At 57.0% G+C, this 18,197-nt stretch overlaps 2 protein-coding genes and 1 non-coding gene across 5 annotated transcripts; 2 read left to right on the top strand and 1 right to left on the bottom strand.

Annotated features, from left to right (window-relative positions):
* Positions 1-8,506: 8,506 nt before the first annotated feature.
* On the bottom strand, positions 8,507-8,578 carry trnae-uuc (transfer RNA glutamic acid (anticodon UUC)). Its single transcript has one exon. It is a non-coding gene; the product is annotated as a tRNA-Glu (tRNA).
* Positions 8,536-12,474, top strand: LOC128765690 (GTP-binding protein 8-like). Of its 2 annotated transcripts, none has more exons than XM_053876654.1 (9): positions 8,536-8,646; positions 8,733-8,861; positions 9,115-9,284; positions 9,425-9,578; positions 9,995-10,093; positions 10,427-10,557; positions 10,623-10,722; positions 11,004-11,125; positions 12,339-12,474. In XM_053876654.1, the coding sequence occupies exons 3-9, from the start codon at positions 9,127-9,129 to the stop codon at positions 12,427-12,429; spliced, it is 855 nt and encodes a 284-aa protein (XP_053732629.1). In that variant the 5' UTR covers positions 8,536-8,646; positions 8,733-8,861; positions 9,115-9,126; the 3' UTR covers positions 12,430-12,474. The 2 variants fall into 2 exon arrangements, with proteins under 2 accessions (XP_053732629.1, XP_053732630.1); XM_053876655.1 differs by lacking the exon at positions 8,536-8,646 and adding an exon at positions 8,661-8,675.
* Positions 12,475-14,020: 1,546 nt separating this feature from the next.
* Positions 14,021-18,159, top strand: LOC128765689 (ileal sodium/bile acid cotransporter-like). 2 transcript variants are annotated; one of them, XM_053876653.1, is made up of 7 exons: positions 14,021-14,050; positions 15,660-16,101; positions 16,586-16,704; positions 16,773-16,861; positions 16,919-17,094; positions 17,248-17,405; positions 17,771-18,159. In XM_053876653.1, the coding sequence occupies exons 2-7, from the start codon at positions 15,716-15,718 to the stop codon at positions 17,914-17,916; spliced, it is 1,074 nt and encodes a 357-aa protein (XP_053732628.1). In that variant the 5' UTR covers positions 14,021-14,050; positions 15,660-15,715; the 3' UTR covers positions 17,917-18,159. The 2 variants fall into 2 exon arrangements, with proteins under 2 accessions (XP_053732628.1, XP_053732627.1); XM_053876652.1 differs by lacking the exon at positions 14,021-14,050 and adding an exon at positions 15,426-15,570.
* The last annotated feature ends 38 nt before the right edge of the window (positions 18,160-18,197 follow it).

The following is an 18,197-nucleotide window of genomic DNA, read 5'->3' as shown; positions in this document are numbered from 1 at the left end:
GGTTTGACGGCAGCGCCCCCCTCTGTCAGCCCACGCCTGGATCCCTTCACACCAGCGGGTCAGCGCCGTCAAGGCTCTTCTGCCAAGGCCGGCGAGCTGCCACAGGTCAGAGGTCGTCGGGTCAGACGCCGCTGGGACCCGACCTTGGCTTTGATCCAACACCGTGGTGACTGAGGACCAAAATATCTTCAGCTCTCTCTGGAGTCACGAGTCCTTGGGATCCTTTTAGCCATCCAGACCTGAAGAGACGTCCAGCTTCATCCCATGATGGAGAGTGGGCCTGCTGATCCAAGGAGGCCCCTGGTGGAGCCCGGCGGCACCACACAGTCGCTGCTGGAGTCCGAGCCCCGAGACCTGATGTGTGGTGCAGGAGCGCCCCCCGGCAGGCTGGAGCATCACCAGCAGTCGGAGGCGATCCGTGACTCACGGGTGGATGAGCTGCTAACAAACACAGGACCATTGAATCCCAGTCTTGTGACTGCAGACAGGATCAGAGGCTCCAGGCTTCCACCCGCCGGCCTCGTCGCCATGGGAACCAGATGACATTATCCTGCGCTCACAAAGGGAAACAAACAAACGTGTAAACGGAGCCGCGATCTGATCCGGCGCTCTGTGGCCGGCGGCTTGGTGCCTTATCACCCGAGCGCCCGGCGGAGGGCCAGGAGCAGCCGGAGGTCCCGCGCCGCACAAAAACCCGGGACAAAAAGCAACTTAGCTGGGACACGGGGGGGAGGAGGGAGTGGGGGGGAAGGAGGGGAGGGATCTGCTTGTAATTACACTAATGGAAGTGGCATTGTGGCTCTGACTGAGGAGCGGCTCAGGGCTGAAGGGCCCATTGTGGCGGGTAAAGCCCGGCTTAGACAGCTCCAGCTGTAATGACTCGAGCTGCCGCACATCTCCCCAGGAGGAGGTTCGGGCCGGGTGGGGGGGGGATCTGACACGCTGCGGCTAAATTGGACGAGGGGCGCGGCGGCGGGATGACAGAGCTAATGAAGAGGGCGGCGAGGTTTTCACCCGCCGACCGGGAAACTGCTGCTGAGTCTTGAATTAAAGGTCAAGAATCCATTAAGTGCTGACGGCCCTTCAGACCAACACGGTAATGAGCCTGGAGGAGCAGGTGAGCGCCGGGGGGCTCACTAGCCGGGAGCACCGCCGCCTCCTCGCTCGCCTTCTCACGCTCGCACGCCCCCGCTGAAACGGGCCGTCGCTGTCTGGGAGTCACTGGCAGTCACAGCAAGTCACTGTGAGTCACTGTGAGTCACTGCGAGTCACTGCGACTCACTGCGAGTCACTGCAAGACATTGTGAGCCACTGCGACTCACTGGGAGGCACTGTGAGTCACTGGGAGGCACTGCGAGTCACTGTGAGTCACTGGGAGGCACTGCGAGTCACTGTGAGTCACTGCGAGTCACTGTGAGCCACTGTGAGTCACTGTGAGTCACTGCGAGGCACTGCGACTCACTGCAACTCACTGTGAGTCACCGTGAGTCACTGGGAGTCACTGCGAGTCACTGCGAGTCATTGGGAGGCACTGCGAGCCACTGCGAGTCACTGCGAGGCACTGTGAGCCACTGCGAGACACTGGGAGTCACTGCGAGTCACTGCGAGTCACTGTGAGCCACTGCGAGACACTGGGAGTCACTGCGAGTCACTGCAAGGCACTGTGAGCCACTGCGAGACACTGTGAGCCACTGCGAGTCACTGCACTGCAAGGCACTGGGAGTCACTGGGAGTCACTGCGAGTCACTGCGAGACATTGTGAGCCACTGCGAGTCACTGCGAGGCACTGTGACCTCTGTGACCTCTGTGACTTGCAGTCACTCACAGTGAGGCACGGAGGTCACAGTGAGTCTCAAAGGTCACATGTGTATGATTCCATTGGTCTCACCAACGTCCTGCTGAGTCACATGCTAATTTTGAGGGTTGGTCAAACCCGGTCCAATCGAGTCGGAGACTCGGCTCTGAGTCAGTCAGCGCATCAACAACTTGTTGATTTTCACGCCACAGACCTGCACGACTCCCACTGGAGACCCGAATCAGAGCCCTCTGGTGGAGGACCTGAGGAGCAGAGAACTTGGACTCTGCAGCAGTCCCACGAGGATGAGCCGGCCGGCGGGGGCCCGGGGCCCTCTGACTCTGATCCTCCAGAGCCCCAGCTCCCGCCGCGCCGCTTCACTCTCATTGAGATGTTCTCTGTGCCGGTGTTGTTTGCCTCAATGCTCCCAGGAGCCGAGTCGGACACTTTCCCAGCCCTCGACCCGCCACCGTCCAAGTCGTCCGGGGGCTTCTGTGGTGGGCGTCTTTGTGGCGCCACCTGGGGCCCTTTTCATCCGCCTTAATTGGGTCGGCAGAGGGTTGGAGCGGGACCTGCTTGTGTTTCCGAGCACGCAGCGCAGGAGCTTCAGGTCCAGGTTCTGGCGGCGCAGAGATGAACGGCGGCTGCATCTGGAGCCCTTGATTAAAAGTGTCGTGCTGGTAGAATAAATGCGCTTGTGCTGGTGCGCCGCGTCGTCCAGGGAGAGTCCGGGTCGATGGATCGATGCTCTGCTGCCGCCACCGCGCCTCCTTTCTCTGCTGCTGCATGACCCGAATACCAGAGGACCGCAGACCCCCCGGCCCGCCGCACACGCTCCTCCCAGTCCCAGGCTCCTGACGGCGCCGGGACGCTCAGTCGTGGGCCTCCGCTGGCCAGCGCCGCCCCTCTCTCTCCCTCCGTCCCTCTGTTCTGTCATCCTCCGTCTCTACCTCCTTCCATCCCTCCATCCCTCCCTCTCTTCCTCCCTCTAAACTTTCATCCCTCCACTCCTTCATCCTCCATCTCTCCCTCCCTCTCCTCCGTCTTCATCCCTCCATGACTCTCCTCCCTCTTCATCCCTCCCTCCATCTCTCCCTCCTTCCATCCCTTTATCCCTCCTCCATCTCTTCCTCCCTCCATCCCTCATCCCTTCATCGCTCCATCCCTCCCTCCATCTCTCCCCCTTCCATCCCTCTACCCCATCATCTCTCCACCCCTTCAGCAATCCATCTCTTCCTCCCTCCATCCCTCGATCCCTTCATCGCTCCATCCCTCCCTCCATCTCTCCCTCCTTCCATCCCTCTACCCCATCATCTCTCCACCCCTTCAACGATCCATCTCTTCCTCCCTCCATCCCTCGATCCCTTCATCGCTCCATCCCTCCATCCTCCATCCCTCCATCTCTCGCTCCCTTCGTCCCTCCACCCCTTCATCGATCCATCTCTTCCTCCCTCCATCCCTCCATCCCTCCATCCCTCGATCCCTTCATCGCTCCATCCCTCCATCCCTCCATCTCTCGCTCCCTTCGTCCCTCCACCCCTTCATCGATCCATATCTTCCTCCCTCCATCCCTCCATCCCTCCATCCCTCCATCCCTCGATCCCTTCATCGCTCCCTCCCTCCATCTCTCCCCCTTCCATCCCTCTACCCCTTCAGCGATCCATCCCTCCATCCCTCCATCTCTCGCTGCCTTCATCCCTCCACCCCTTCATCGATCCATCCCTTCATCCTTCCATCTCACTAGTTCTCCTTTTGTGGTTTTTATTTTGTCTGTTCTTTGTTTGCTTTTTGACACCGTCAACTCTGCCCGACCCCTGAGTCTGTGGTTGTTCCACCAAAGGTTTCAAAGTTTCTGTTGTTTTGCTCTTCTGTTGTTTCTCACCTCTGCTGCTGACTTGTCCACCGCCTGGTTTGTTGTTGTGGTGTTTCTAACTCCTCAACTCTGGTGAACTGGACCTGGCCGGCGTCGGATGAAGCACCTGTGACGTAACTACAGGAGAGAAGCGGGACGTGCGGAGGGTGGTCTCTGGAGGAAGGCCGGCCCAGGGCCAGATGGCCCGGCTCTGGTCGGGATCTCAGCGCTCTGAAGGTTGGAGGCCACCGCAGGGGAAACCTGTTTGTTGCCGCGGCAACGGCGAGGTGGGAGTCAAGTGGATTTAAGAGGCCGATGTTTTTGAGCGTGAGACACAAATCCACTTTCCTTCCAGAAACCTGGTTAAGGTCCCGACAGGTCGATGAGGCAGGAAAACGGATGGCGCTATCGGTTTCACATCAGCGGCGGAGCAGAAGGAGCGCTGGGATCAGCGCAGCCCACCGCGCTGGGCCTCGGCGACGCCATCGATTTCCCATTATGTGGAGCGTCGCTCCTGCTGAGCAGGTCCAGCGGCCTCCGACCCCAGGGACACGCCGCGCATCGACGTCTTCCCCGAAACAAAGCTGCCGGCCTGCGGCGGCACGTCCCTGCCACGCGCACCAGTTAGAGGTCAGATGCGGGAGAGTCCGGGAGACCTGGGCAGGAAGTTCTCAGACTCCTCAGATGGTCGGCTTCTTCTGGCAGTTGATGGGAGAAAAGTGTTGAACTTCCTCCTCAGTGAAAGACCAGATGAAGGTCCTTCAGTGGTCCTCCATGTTCCTTCAGTGGTCCTCTCAGCCGTCTCTGACCAGCGCTCTGAGCTTCTTGGCTTTAAATGCTAACCGTTAGCATCTCCTGACTGGCATGTGTGGCAACAAGGTTCAGAAGCAAAAACCAAACACTTGTGAATGAGACACACTCAGCTGTGATGATGATGGTCCTCTCACAAGCCCAGGGAGGACACCTACTCACATGGACCTGCAGGGGGCGACACTGGAGATCACAAACCTGCGGTTGCTTCCAGGACTGAGTCCCGTGGGTCAAAGCCCGTCCACATCGACGGCTGCGACGGGTCCGACCCGGGATCCCACCCATCAGTGGTCGCGCTGGCGAGCGCCTCTCCAGCTCGGCGCTCTGCCACAGAGGCCCAGGTATTTTGGCTGATGGTGTGAGAGGTTCTGGCAACAGATGTCCAGCCGCTTGCTCTCAGCCCACAGCTGAAGACACCAGCCTCTGAACGCTGAACAGCTCCGGGCGGAGAGGTTCTGATGGCGACGTCACAGCTGCACTCTGAAGAGCCACCAGTAGATGGCGTCTCATCCAACACCAACTTCTGCTTATGTGACATCACATGTCGGTCAGGACTTCCTGAGGCCACGGGAAACGTCTCCTGAGGGAATAAGTTTTGTCCTCGTGCGTCTCCAGAGGTTCTCCATGAAACATCAAGTGCTGTTTGATTTGGATCTGGAGGTGCTGGGTGAAGTCAGCAGCGTGTGGAGACCTCAGAGACCTGACCTGACTACCTGACTCCTGCGGGAAGATAGAAGAGTCACGTGATTGGAGGCCTCACGCCGCGGCCGGGATGATGAAGCCACCAAGGAACGCAGCGCTCCTCTGAGGTGACCTCTAGCGGATGGAAGAGGTCCTGCACCCTAATGTCTGAAGAATAAAAAAGCGGTGTTTCTTCTGACAACAAATGACGGTATTTCCATCCAGACATCTCTCTGATAAAAGAGCAACCTTCCTGATCATCTCATATCTAGATGTGTGCGTGTGTGTTACTGTGGTCATCATTTCGAGTCGCCCGTTACTGATGGAACTGATTCCTTCATTTGGCTCGTTTTCCACGTCCACGTGTTCGTGGCTCAACGATCCACACTGGCTGACAGGGTTCCGCTCCTTCCGTCTCGCCGTCTCTGGCTGAGACGCGCTTCTCTGGAGCTCTACTGCCACCTGCCGGCGTCTTCAGAGGAGGACGTCATGTGGCCGCTGACGACGGTGACGACAGGAAGCTGTGCTGACAGTGAGGAGCAGGAGGAGGAGGCTGTAACCAGGAGCACATGTGATGGTGCTCACGCTCAGCCAGCCGCAGTCATCGCAGCCATCCATCACCTCAGCAGTGGAGCTGGGAGCAGATGGATGAACACATGACGTGAGTGTTGGAGGAGGCTCAGGTCCGTCCACAGGCCTTCACACCGGTGAGGAAGGACGGAGGCATGAAGGCTCCTCACGGTTCCCTTCAGAGACCCCTCAGTGCTTCCATGTGAGACTCGCCCGGGTGCCGCTCAGGTTCTGGCACACTTTGTCTCCCACCCACACGTGAGCCACTCCGTCTGCTTCCCAGCAGGAAGTCACTCCTTCATCCGCGTGGAGGCCTCATCCACACACGTGCCACACAACCAGCCTCCTGCCCGTTTATCCTTCTTTGTGGGGACCAATTCTTGTCACAACGTACGGACCCCACAAGGTTTGAGGAAGAAGACGTCAAAGTACGCGGCTCTCAGTCTGGTCCAGGGTGCTGGTTCAGAGGCGTGATCCTCCTCAACCCTCTGTGAAGGTCTCAACAGCGAGGCGCGTTTGAGGACCAGACTCGGGACACCTGGTCGGAGCCGAAGCAGCTGACGCCCGCTCAGAGGTCGTCCACAGATCAGGCGTGTGGTGGGAGGCGTCACTCGCAGCAGCCTCCAGCTGTGCGTGGGAGCCGTGCTCTAACTACCTCATCCGTCAGCCGCTTCTCTGGAGCCTCCCACCCGATAAAACAGTCATATTTCTCCACACCACCGTCGGCGAAAGGCAAACAAGCGCTGAAGTCTCCGCTAACAAACTCAGCGGGAGTCAATCAGAGCTCACTAATTTGGGATAATAGGATCCAGGCACAAAAACACAGCGGCACTTTCATGCTCCCGGAGTGATGAATGAGCTGCAGATTCCCTGAGGAGTGAGACCTCTCGCTGAGGTTTGTTTGGGCTTTCTTTGGATTCATCCCTGCGCCGTCTTCGTCGTCGTCGTCGTCCCCTCCGCGAGGTGGGGGGCGCCACTCGTGCGTTCTGATCCATCAATCTCTCTCCAAACCTCGGCGTGATCCGGGGGAGAATGGATGTCCCGACCTCTGACCTCTTCATCCGTGTCGGGGCGGCACCGGGGGTCCCCTGTCATCCCGCACACCGGGCCGCTTAACATGCAAATGAGACGTAGTATTGGGGCCTGAGGTCAGCGTGATGAATCCGTGTCACTTCGGTGTGTGTGAGGCCGCAGCTCAACAATGGGGGGCGACGCAGACACGTCTCCTCTTGATTCAAATCCATCCGTTTATTTTTTCCTTCGAGCTCCAGCACTCCCCTTGTCAATCTGGCTTTATTGGTTTCAAACACATTCATTACATTTCATTGGACTTTTTGCCATAGGAGTTACAGGACTATGGCAGTGTTGAAGTACTTTGCAGTGCTATTTGGCCTCTACAGATCCTGGGTCAGTCAAAGCAGCGTCAGTGTTTTGAATTTGTCTTCACTTCCCGAGCAGCGGCTCGCGAAGCTGCTGAGGGTCTCGCTGTCTGCAGGGCTTTGGTCATGTGACCTGCGACCTGCCTTCAGCCGCTTGGATCAGGGACCCACAGCTGAGGGCCCGAGCCAAGGTCTCTCTCTCACACGCAACAGTGCGGCACAGCGACTGCACTCACCAACCCGTCTGCAACTCCCCCCACTCTTGTTGTGAGTCAAAGCTGACAGTAGTGGCGGTACCTTCCCCAGTGGTAGAAGTATCAGCTGGACAGACAGAAGTATTCGTGAGTGCAGTGGTGCAAGTATGAGGAGGCGGAGAAGCTCAAGTTGGGTGGAGAGTAGGACTGAGGAGGAGGAGTGAACGGCTCCGACTCCACACGCAGAATGTGGGTCAGAGGCTCCAGACGTGAAGTGTTGGGGATGAAAGCCACCGTGGTGAACTGGAGCTGGAGTTCACGTGCGTCAGTCCTTGGGAGAGGTGTTTTCTCTGCCGCCTGTGAGAGACTCCAGATGTTTCCACGGCGGGGGCAGCGATCGTCGGTGGGCGGCGGTGACCCCGTGTGGCCGGCAGAAGAAGCGCCGCAGCCTGAGAACTCCCGGCTTCACACCGTTCATCAGCGTCAGATTAGCGCTGGGCCTCCAGAGGGAGCGACTCAGCAGATGATGGCGTAACCTGAGCACCACCCTCCGCCACTGAATTTATGAAGACGTTTCTTTGGCCGGCTCGGCGAATCCTAATCCAGAATAATCCCCAGAAGGTCGGAGACGGAGGACGGTCCTGACAGGTCCGGCTCGTACCTGCTGCCGCCCCGCGGCTCCGCTCCATGCATCACCAAGACGGATGTGCTGCCTTCTAAAAGAGGAGTCCTTCATTACTGCTGCATATCAGAGCGGCGGCGGGAGGAGAGGCGCGGCTGTCAGGCCGGGCATTCGTCAGCCGCCACCTTGAGGTCGCAAGCCTCTCCTGCTCCGTCGCCACGTCTCCAGCTGGCCGCGGAGCAGCAACTCTTCTGTCCGTCTCTGTCTGCCTCTCTCTCTCTCCATCTCTCTGTCTGCTCCTCTGTGCCAGTCTGTCTGTCTCTCTCTCCGTCCGAGCCGAACTTGACCCACTCAGTGGCCGAGTGTTGGTGCGGCTGTGGTGACCAACTGTGGAGTCACCATGGTGTGATGATGTCGCGGCCCGTCACTGCCACCTGCTGCTCCAGTGTGTGTTCTACAGACCATCGAGCAGCGGTATCGGTCCTGGTTTCAGATGAGCTCCGGCGGGTGAGCTCAGAAGATGGTCGGCAACACAAGAGGGCCGTGTGTTTGAGGAAGGACCCAACCAGCAGCGGTCAATTTCCGTCAGAGTCACAAAAGAAGTTCCCATACCGGGAGTCGAACCCGGGCCGCCTGGGTGAAAACCAGGAATCCTAACCGCTAGACCATATGGGACTGGCAGCTCGTGACGTCACAACGAGTGACAGTATTGCAATGCATGAATACGATGCCAAATGAAAAAGGTCAATATATCAACGCAGATGATTCGAAGGTAAAACCGAACCGTACCGGAGAGTTATAAGAACCTCGATGGCTTATTTCTCCTCAGCGGAACCTTCGTTCCGCCGGACCGAGTTGGGCGCTGCACACAAAATGGCGGCCGGGAAGCGGCATGTAAACACGTCCTGACTCGACATCGAAGATACGAAGAAGTAGCAGGTCCAGTCTTCCTCGCCAGGTGAGTCTCTTGTCGCACGTTTCGTTTCAAACGCTTCTCGTGAATATGGAACATATCCACGCATGTTATGCGCTACATTGAGCGCAACATTCACGAGTAAGGACGTTAAGACCGGTACTAAGGCTCATGATTAAACTGGCGTCAGTCGTGTTTTCAGCCGAGCTGTTGTTGAACTGGAGCTGTTGAATGGCTGGTGGTTGGTTGTCATCAGCGGGTTTGCTGTTGAGCTTCTCTCTTCTCTCGTGTCTTGCAGACTGGTCTCGGCATGTTCGCTCTCGGGATGGTGTCTCATCGGTCCTGGGCGTCTGTGATGCGGCGCGGCGTCCACAGACTCGCGTCCCTTCACAAGGTCCTGGCGCTTCCAGCCAAGAAAACACAGGCTTTGCTTTATCCCGTCAGCCACCTGGAGGGCTACCTGGACAGGTGAGGACTCGCGTGGCCTGGGGTCACTGTCACTTCCTCAAACTGAGCCCCCTGCGCCCTCATGCGGTCACTGTTAGAGCCCTGGTCTGAGACTCACGTCTCACAAGTGAGGCACGACAATAATCCAGGCTCCTCTCCAGCTCCATGGACACATCGGACTTCCGCCTCTTCCAGCCCAGCGTTGAGGACATCATGAAGGCGGAGAAGCTCTTCTGCTCCACGCCCACTCACAAGATCGACTACCACACGTCTGCCGAGAGGATGGAGCACACGCCCTCGCTGGCGCAGCCCGAGGTGGGAGCCGTGCCGAGCAGGGACGGAACGTCCGTCGCCACCATTTTGATTCATGTTTGCCATGTAGATTATTCCACTTAATTAAATATTAACCCGCAAAAAGGGCTTCAAACAAAGTGAGTGAACTGTGAACAGCTTGTGAGGCCGAAGCAGGAACGACAGGCATGTGACCTGAACAGTGCAGGAGATGAGATTAGAAAACACTGACTGCACGTGCACGAATCCTCCTCATGGAAGCTCTGACCGCAGGGGTGCCCTCACTGTCATGGGCTCCAGAGTGGGATCGGCACAGGACTTGTTGAGAGCAACACATGAGCCTGTTGTGCATCAGTGTGTTTGATCTCTGGTGTCCAGAACCATCAAACCAAAGCTCAATTTCCAAAATGTCATTCTGTTTCTGTCTCGTGCGTGTGCAGGTCTGTTTCATCGGCAGAAGCAACGTAGGGAAGTCGTCTCTGATCAAGGCTCTGTTCTCCCTGTCTCCAGAGGTGGAGGTCCGCGTCTCCAAAACCCCGGTGAGTCTCGGCTGGTCTGTCAGGACAAGGCCACCCAACATGCCACAGAGCAGCGTTTTTCCTGTTGAAAACCCAAACGTGTGGTGAACCGTGCGATGCTAATGGCTGGTGGGGGTCGTACTGGCTCAGTCATGTGTCTCGGGTGTGTTGATGTTTCACCTGCCTGCCGTGAGACTCTGGACGCTGTTGTGCCGTGGTGGCCTCAGCACGACTGTCAGGTGGGGTGGCACTCGCCCACAGTTGGGTCGCGGCTCAGACGCCCGACACCAGCACCCTTTCACATGCCGCCGCCGCGAGTTGTGTTTGCGGCTGACCTGGTTCTGCTCCACTCAGGGTCACACCAGGAAGATGAACTTCTTCAGGGTGGGAAAGTCCTTCTCTGTGGTGGACATGCCGGGCTACGGACACAGAGCACCCGCAGACTTCGTGGACATGGTGGAGCCCTATCTGCGCTGCAGGAAGAGGTGAGCGTCGCCGTGGCGGCAGTCCAGGACTCGGCTCCTGACGGCTCGTGCTGTGACTCCGCCAGCCTGGTGAGGACCTTCATGCTGGTGGACGGGAGCCTGGACTTTCAGAAGAACGACCTGATTGCGCTGGAGATGTGTGAGGAGATGAGACGGCCGTACGTGGTGCGTACACGCGGAGGTAGACACACTTGGCTCTTGACTCGTTCTCGTGAGTCGAGTCTTCACTGAAACTCCACGTGATGAAACCAGAGCTGCTGGGGGTGGACGCCTGATTCGTCTCTCTTGAGTCCACAGTGAATCAATGTTGAACGCTCCCGCTCAGCTATTTAAATCCTCGGCCCGCACTCAATAATTCATGCCTACTGTTACGAGCGGGTGATCGGTCTGCCGCAGCCGTGAAGCTTCACTCGCTGATGGACGAACCTGCTGGTGCTGTCCTGCAGATCGTGCTGACCAAGATCGACAAGTGTGGCGGGCGAGGGAAGCTGCTGAGGAACCTCATGAGCCTGCAGGACCTGATCAAGACGCAGACCAGATGCTGCTTCCCGCAAGCCTTCCTGGCCAGGTGAGGGCGCCAGTCACCAGCAGCAGTCAGGACTGTCAGGGCCAGAGAGAGAGACTGTGTCAGACTGGCTGGGATTATTGTTGACTTTTCTCACTCTCTGACTGAGACCTGAGGACGACTCTCAACTCCGGTCTCCACCAATCTAATAGTTTAATGATGTAGACCAGGGCTGGCCCACCAGTCCGAGCCTCACAGCCCCGTTGTTTGACTGTGTTGCTGAGCAGAGCCACATGCTACAGCCATGTCAGGCTGTGAGGCTTCACCTGAGCAGCTGCTCACCTGACTCACTATAGCAGTTAAAGCTCCTCCCTGTGTGTCACCAGGTTGCTGGTTCACGTCCAGCGTACGTCTCTGGTGCATGTCTTTTTCAAACTCCTCCATTTGACCCTGATCCTCCTGGAAATATCAAGCGGCGTCGATAGAAATGTGGGCGTCATTGACTTGACTCCTCTATGTTTGGACGTGGCCCCGGTCTGTGTGTGTGTGTGTGTGTGTGTGTGTGTGTGTGTGTGTGTGTGTGTGTGTGTGTGTGTGTGTGTGTGTGTGTGTGTGTGTGTGTGTGTGTGTGTGTGGTGTGTGGTGTGTGGTGTGTGGTGTGTGGTGTGTGGTGTGTGGTGTGTGTGTGTGTGTGTGTGTGTGTGTGTGTGTGCCACGCTGCAGACTGGAGCCTCTCCTCTTCACGGACTTCGCCACCATCAACAGTGAACCACAGGTGGAACACATGCCATAGCTTTAGTGGAGGGAAGGACAGAGTCAGACGTGGACGTGAGTCATGTCAGGGGTGTTGATGGTGGATCTGATGAGGCTCCAAGTCTGAGGACCCACACTCACATCGCCACTGAACCTGCAGCCAGGTTTCAACGTTAAACGCCACTCAAAGTCTTGGAACAATATTGTGACGTCTCACCTGAACAGCTCTGACTTTTTCCTCTTATTTCCTGTATAAACCATCATCGCTCGAGTGCTCTGAGGAAAATGAACGTGAAGCGTATTGTTTAGGGGAGAAGTAGATAACAAAGAATAACTGAGAATTCCAATAGTTTATGTTTGGATTCTGCTCTTAAATTCTTCACAGAATGTCTTTATCTGAGGGCCTCTCCTCATCAGGAGAGACTTGAGAGAAGGAGCTGAGGTCCACTGATGGTTCCTCAGAGACTGGACTCAGTTCCAGCTGCTGCAGAACCTCTTCTCACCCGGCTCTCCTTTCTTTCAGCTCCCTCAACTACTCCGGGATCCACCTGCTGCGGTGTTTCATCGCTCACGTGACCGGAAGCATCAACCTGAGGGACACCTCTCCCAGCTGACGGAGAGCCGGGCCTTCTCCAGGTGCTCCTCCGTCAGGAGTCGGGTCAGAAGGTCTGGGCTCCTGGATCCAGACTGAGGACAGGCGTGGTCTGCTCCTCTGTGGAGCTGAGGTCCGGTCTCGGTCAGTGGCGTCTGGAGCTCAGACCTCCACCTCTTTTCTCTGGAACTGACCTTGTAGAAGTGCGAGGACCACAGAGCAGAACACTGTCCCTCTTCTCCTCGGGCGTTTGGACCCAGCTGGCCTGTGCATGTCGTCTGTGGAGCTCCAGCAGGATTCAGACTCCAGAGCCTGATAGTTATTGATGATCTTTTTTTGAGGTTGTTGAGCGGAGCTGCTGCCATGGAGACCAGAGGAAGTCTGCAAGACAAACATCAGCTGACCAGCGCTTGTTAACTTTACAGGCGCTGCCTGCGCGGGGGTCAAGGTCACCCCCCCCTCTCTCTGTACATGTCCTGTTTAATCATCTGGCCTATAAAAGACGATTCCTCAGCGAGCTTTTACAAGGACACCACATCAAACCCAGATTCCTCTGAGTAGCTATGTGCAGGCCCCTAGCAGCGCCGCCGCGGCCCCCAGGTGCTTCACTGCGGCCCGTCATAACAGGTGACCAGGCGGAAGGAGGCTGGATGAGACTCACTGAGACGGTCGGCCAGTCAAATCCATAACCTGATCCAGAAGGTCAGAAGGACTCATGCCACTCAGGAGAGCCTCACCGGGCCCCTGGTGGCCCCGTCACAGTCACGGAGAAGTTCACAGATAACTGAGCGTGGATCCACTTCATTGCAGCAGTACTTGAACGTTCCCTCTCCGCTTCAGAGTTTTTGCTTTTAGTTCCTCGTGAGAGCAGCGTCCCTGCACAGTGGGAGACCCTGGTTCCAGGTTTTGCCTCCTCCTGTCCCGGCAGAACCTCTGCTCCTGAGGCCGTGGTCCGGACGTCCCCAGGCCGGGCTGGAGAGAGGGAAGTCAGGTGCTGCCCCCGTGACCTCAGGCGGCCTCTGCGGCGGCGGCGGCGACTCACTGTGCCACTCCTCCATCACTGCTTGGGCTGTAAACCTTTATCTTGAGTCGTAATAATGTTCCTCATCACCGTTTAACTGGCTTTATTGATTCCGCAGCAGGTGTGTGGCACGCCGCGTCCCTGCCGCCACACGCACACACACGTGCAGGTCCAGGAGTGCAGAGGTCAGTGCTGTTCCTCTGCCAGAGCGGCGTGAGTCTGGGTCGCTGGTGAAGCCGCACGCGTCACATGACCCTCCTCAGGAAGCAGGTCGGCCCTCAGGTTGTTTCTTCTCACTCGTGAGGCGCTAAAACCACTGACGCAAGTCCATGTCACAAATGGCGTGAGAGCGGTGACTTGGTGGCATTTGACTCTTGAGAGGCGCTGATCCTCAGCTGGAGGCTCTTCAGAGATGGTTCCGCTCCAAACATGGAGTCTCATGATTAAAAAGTCATCAAACCCAACTCAAGATAGAGTCTGTCCTCCAACTTCTCTGCGGTTCCTGATGGACCTCGGAGGCAGACGATGGAGGAACCCGAGGAACCTCCCGAAGGCCTGCGTCGTTCTCAGACTTTGAGCTGGGACCCGTCCATTGTAGCGCTCTGACCTCTGACCTTCACTGGTGAGTCTGTTCTCCTCAGAGACCCTGAGGCTTTAGAGCCAGACTGGTCCGTGACTGTGAGCCCCAGAGTCCGACTCCCTGACCCCTGCAGGAGTGAGGCCTGGCTCCTGACTGGGGGAGGAACACTGAGTGCAACCTCTTCACACAGCGGTGGAGGCTGGTGATGAAGGTGATGACAGTGAACGATGATGGTGATGATGAAGGTGATGACAGTGAACAATGATGGTGATGATGAAGGTGATGACCTTGAACGATGATGATGGTGATGACAGTGAACGATGATGGTGATGATGAAGGTGATGACAGTGAACAATGATGGTGATGATGAAGGTGATGACCTTGAACGATGATGATGGTGATGACAGTGAACGATGATGGTGATGATGAAGGTGATGACCTTGAACGATGATGTTGATGATGATGGTGATGACAGTGAACGATGATGGTGATGATGAAGGTGATGACAGTGAACGATGATGGTGATGATGAAGGTGATGACAGTGAACGATGATGATGGTGGTGAAGGTGATGATGAAGGTGATGACAGTGAACGATGATGATGAAGGTGATGACAGTGAACGATGATGGTGATGATGAAGGTGATGACAGTGAACGATGATGGTGATGATGAAGGTGATGACAGTGAACGATGATGATGAAGGTGATGACAGTGAACGATGATGGTGATGATGAAGGTGATGACAGTGAACGATGATGGTGATGATGAAGGTGATGATGAAGGTGATGACAGTGAACGATGATGGTGATGATGAAGGTGATGACAGTGAACGATGATGATGGTGGTGAAGGTGATGATGAAGGTGATGACAGTGAACGATGATGATGAAGGTGATGACAGTGAACGATGATGGTGATGATGAAGGTGATGATGAAGGTGATGACAGTGAACGATGATGATGAAGGTGATGACAGTGAACGATGATGGTGATGATGAAGGTGATGACAGTGAACGATGATGATGAAGGTGATGACAGTGAACGATGATGATGATGATGACAGTGAACGATGATGATGAAGGTGATGACAGTGAACGATGATGATGAAGGTGATGACAGTGAACGATGATGGTGATGATGAAGGTGATGACAGTGAACGATGATGATGAAGGTGATGACAGTGAACGATGATGGTGATGATGATGATGATGACAGTGAACGATGATGATGAAGGTGATGACAGTGAACGATGATGATGATGATGACAGTGAACGATGATGATGAAGGTGATGACAGTGAACGATGATGATGATGACAGTGAACGATGATGATGATGACGGTGGACGATGATGGTGATGATGAAGGTGATGACAGTGAACGATGATGATGATGACAGTGAACGATGATGATGATGACGGTGGACGATGATGGTGATGATGAAGGTGATGACAGTGAACGATGATGATGATGACGGTGGACAATGATGGTGGTGTTGGTGGAGGTGATGCGTAACAGAGCCTTCTTCTCATAAACCCTCGGGGCCAACAGTCAAGACAGCTGCCAGTAAGTGGTTAATGACTGAAACTTGTGAGCGCTGCCCATAAAAACAGGTTAATTTTTACTTGGCTGAAAAAAGTCCCACCTCCCCGCAGCATAAAGAGCCGGCGGCCTGCCCCGCGGCGTTCGCCTCTCGTGTCAAGACGCCAGCATGAGTCTGGGAGCGGAGCCCCTCAGCTGCCCGGCGCACGCCACCGTGTGCTCCGGCGCCGACTGCGTCTACCCCGCCAGCAACTTCAACGCCGTCCTGAGTGTGGTGCTGAGCACGGTGCTCACCGTCATGCTGGCCATGGTCATGTTCTCCATGGGCTGCACCGTGGACGCCCACAAGCTGTGGGGCCACATCAGGAGGCCCTGGGGCATCTTCATCGGATTCCTCTGCCAGTTCGGCATCATGCCCTTCACGGCCTTCGCCCTGGCGCTGGCCTTCAACGTGCTGCCGGTGCAGGCCATCGTCATCGTCATCATGGGCTGCTGTCCCGGAGGCTCGGGCTCCAACATCATCTGCTACTGGCTGGACGGAGACATGGACCTCAGGTGAGGCTCAGAGCGTCCGCTCATGGCCACCGACTCGGGAGGGGTGGCCAACGTCTGAGCCAGCCGGCTGACGTCGCGGCGTCCTTCCTTCCTAACCCTGCGCCGGACAAGTTTTCCTGCCGTCTTCACATGATGCAACCTGAGCAGCACCTCAGCAGCAGCTTGCCCTTTGACCCCTACGTCCGATGAGAAGACTCATCCTCATCATCACCACCACCACTCCGTGTTCCCTCCCCCAGTCAGGCGACAGCTGCTCTGAGGGCCTGCGGTGGCCCTGACTCTGGGGCCCACGCTGAAGGGCTCAGCTCAGCCTGTACGCTAGGACGAGAGGGAAGACGGCGCCCCCTCCGTCCGCTGACCTTGGTCCCGTTTAACGCCAGCAGAGGCTGCACATATGGGAAACACCTGCCACTTTAAAGTGGCGGCGAGTCTCCGGCCTGACTGACTGACTGACCTCTGACCCCTGACGCTCTCCTCCCCGCAGCATCAGCATGACGGCGTGCTCCTCCATCCTGGCCATGGGCATGATGCCGCTCTGCCTGCTCATCTACACCGCCACCTGGACCTCAGCCGGCACCATCCAGATCCCCTACGACAGCATCGGTGAGTTCGCGACCCCTGGCCCACCCCTGACGGGGCTCACCAGTCACGAGGAGTCGGCTCTGTTCCAGGCATCACTCTGGCCGCCCTCCTCATCCCCATCGGCTTCGGCATGTACGTCAAGCGTCGGTGGCCGGAGAAAGCCAAGAAGATCCTGAAGGTGAGTCCCCTCCCCGGCTGGCGCTCACCCTTTCGTCTGAGCGTCTGGTCTCCTCAGATCGGCTCCTTCGCCGGCTTCGCCCTCATCATCATCATCGCGGTGGTGGGCGGAGTTCTCTACCAGTCGTCCTGGACCATCGCGCCGTCCCTCTGGATCATCGGAACCATCTACCCCTTCATCGGCTTCGGCCTGGGCTTCCTCATGGCCCGCTTCGTCGGCCAGCCCTGGCACAGGTACTGGTTCTGCCCTGCGAACCTGCTCAAGTCGTATACTACTGGTGAAAGTAGTATTTGCTTTGGTGGAGGCTCACTGAGTGGCTGCCGTACTGGTGGTGGCCCCGGGTCACGTGACAGGCAGCGGGCGGTGACCGTGTCTCTCCGGCTCAGGTGCCGCACCATCGCCCTGGAGACGGGCTTCCAGAACTCCCAGCTGTGCAGCACCATCGTGCAGCTGTCCTTCAGCCCCGAGGAGCTGGAGGTGATGTTCGCCTTCCCCCTCATCTACAGCATCTTCCAGCTGGTGGTGGCCGTGCTCTTCGTCGGAGGTGAGGCCGCACCCGCAGCCTCTCGCGCGCACACACACACACGACTCAGGCGCGCTGGGCTCAGACGCCGGGCTGGAGCGCTTGAGAAGCCGGCGGGAGCGAAGGCTCTTGGCTCAGCTCAGCTGCGTGAAGGTGTCACAGGAGACCGTCCCAGCTCTTCTGCTGGAGGCCGTATTTTGGGCGGCTGTCGAGCGCCGACCTTGGCGAGTCTGACTCACGGCCATAAACGGCAGGTCAAGGCTGCCGGACGCTGGCGAATGACTTTACTGCTGCGAGGCTCTGCGCCTCGTTAAAACTCTGATTGCTGCGTTATGCAACGCTGGTTACGACACCGCCCTGACCCCTGACCTCTGACCTCTGCCCAGGCTACCGGCTGTACCGGCGGAAGTGTGGCGGCGGGCCGGGCCAGCGCCTCTCGCTGGAGGACGGAGAGGCCCAGAAGGAGAAACACCTGCAGGCGGGAAACACGGCCTTGGATTCAGGAGACGTGTTCAAGAAAACCCAGCTGTGAGCCGCGCAGGCGTGGACTGTGACGAGCGAAGGCGCCTCCTGCGGGCCGAGAGTGAGAGGTGCAGGCCCCGCGCGCCTCTGCCTTGCTGTTTTGAGTTTATTTAAATGCCATATTGTTGTTGTTTTCATACAAACTCCTGTTTGTGATTCGTGCACTTTTGCTGTGACTTTATTTAAATCCAAGACATTGGCCGTGTTTTTGAATTAGTTTCCAGAAAATAAAGGTGGGAGCGCCTCTTTAGAACCCTTCCTCTCTCGTGTCCTCACAAAGAACCTCCAGCG

Source organism: Synchiropus splendidus, chromosome 10, assembly GCF_027744825.2.
Source record: "Synchiropus splendidus isolate RoL2022-P1 chromosome 10, RoL_Sspl_1.0, whole genome shotgun sequence".
Taxonomy (NCBI): domain Eukaryota; kingdom Metazoa; phylum Chordata; class Actinopteri; order Syngnathiformes; family Callionymidae; genus Synchiropus; species Synchiropus splendidus.
This window is presented reverse-complemented; position numbering and strand designations above follow the sequence as displayed.

Bases quoted from the DNA above. Each gene is read 5' to 3' on its own strand.
- LOC128765690 (XM_053876654.1), top strand. From the start codon at position 9,127: ATGTTCGCTCTCGGGATGGTGTCTCATCGGTCCTGGGCGTCTGTGATG. The intron at 9,579-9,994 runs GTGGGAGCCGTG...GTGCGTGTGCAG, and splicing joins CCTCGCTGGCGCAGCCCGAG to GTCTGTTTCATCGGCAGAAG. The intron at 11,126-12,338 runs GTGAGGGCGCCA...CCTTTCTTTCAG, and splicing joins CCGCAAGCCTTCCTGGCCAG to CTCCCTCAACTACTCCGGGA.
- LOC128765689 (XM_053876653.1), top strand. From the start codon at position 15,716: ATGAGTCTGGGAGCGGAGCCCCTCAGCTGCCCGGCGCACGCCACCGTG. The intron at 16,862-16,918 runs GTGAGTCCCCTC...TGGTCTCCTCAG, and splicing joins AAGCCAAGAAGATCCTGAAG to ATCGGCTCCTTCGCCGGCTT. The intron at 17,406-17,770 runs GTGAGGCCGCAC...ACCTCTGCCCAG, and splicing joins GGCCGTGCTCTTCGTCGGAG to GCTACCGGCTGTACCGGCGG.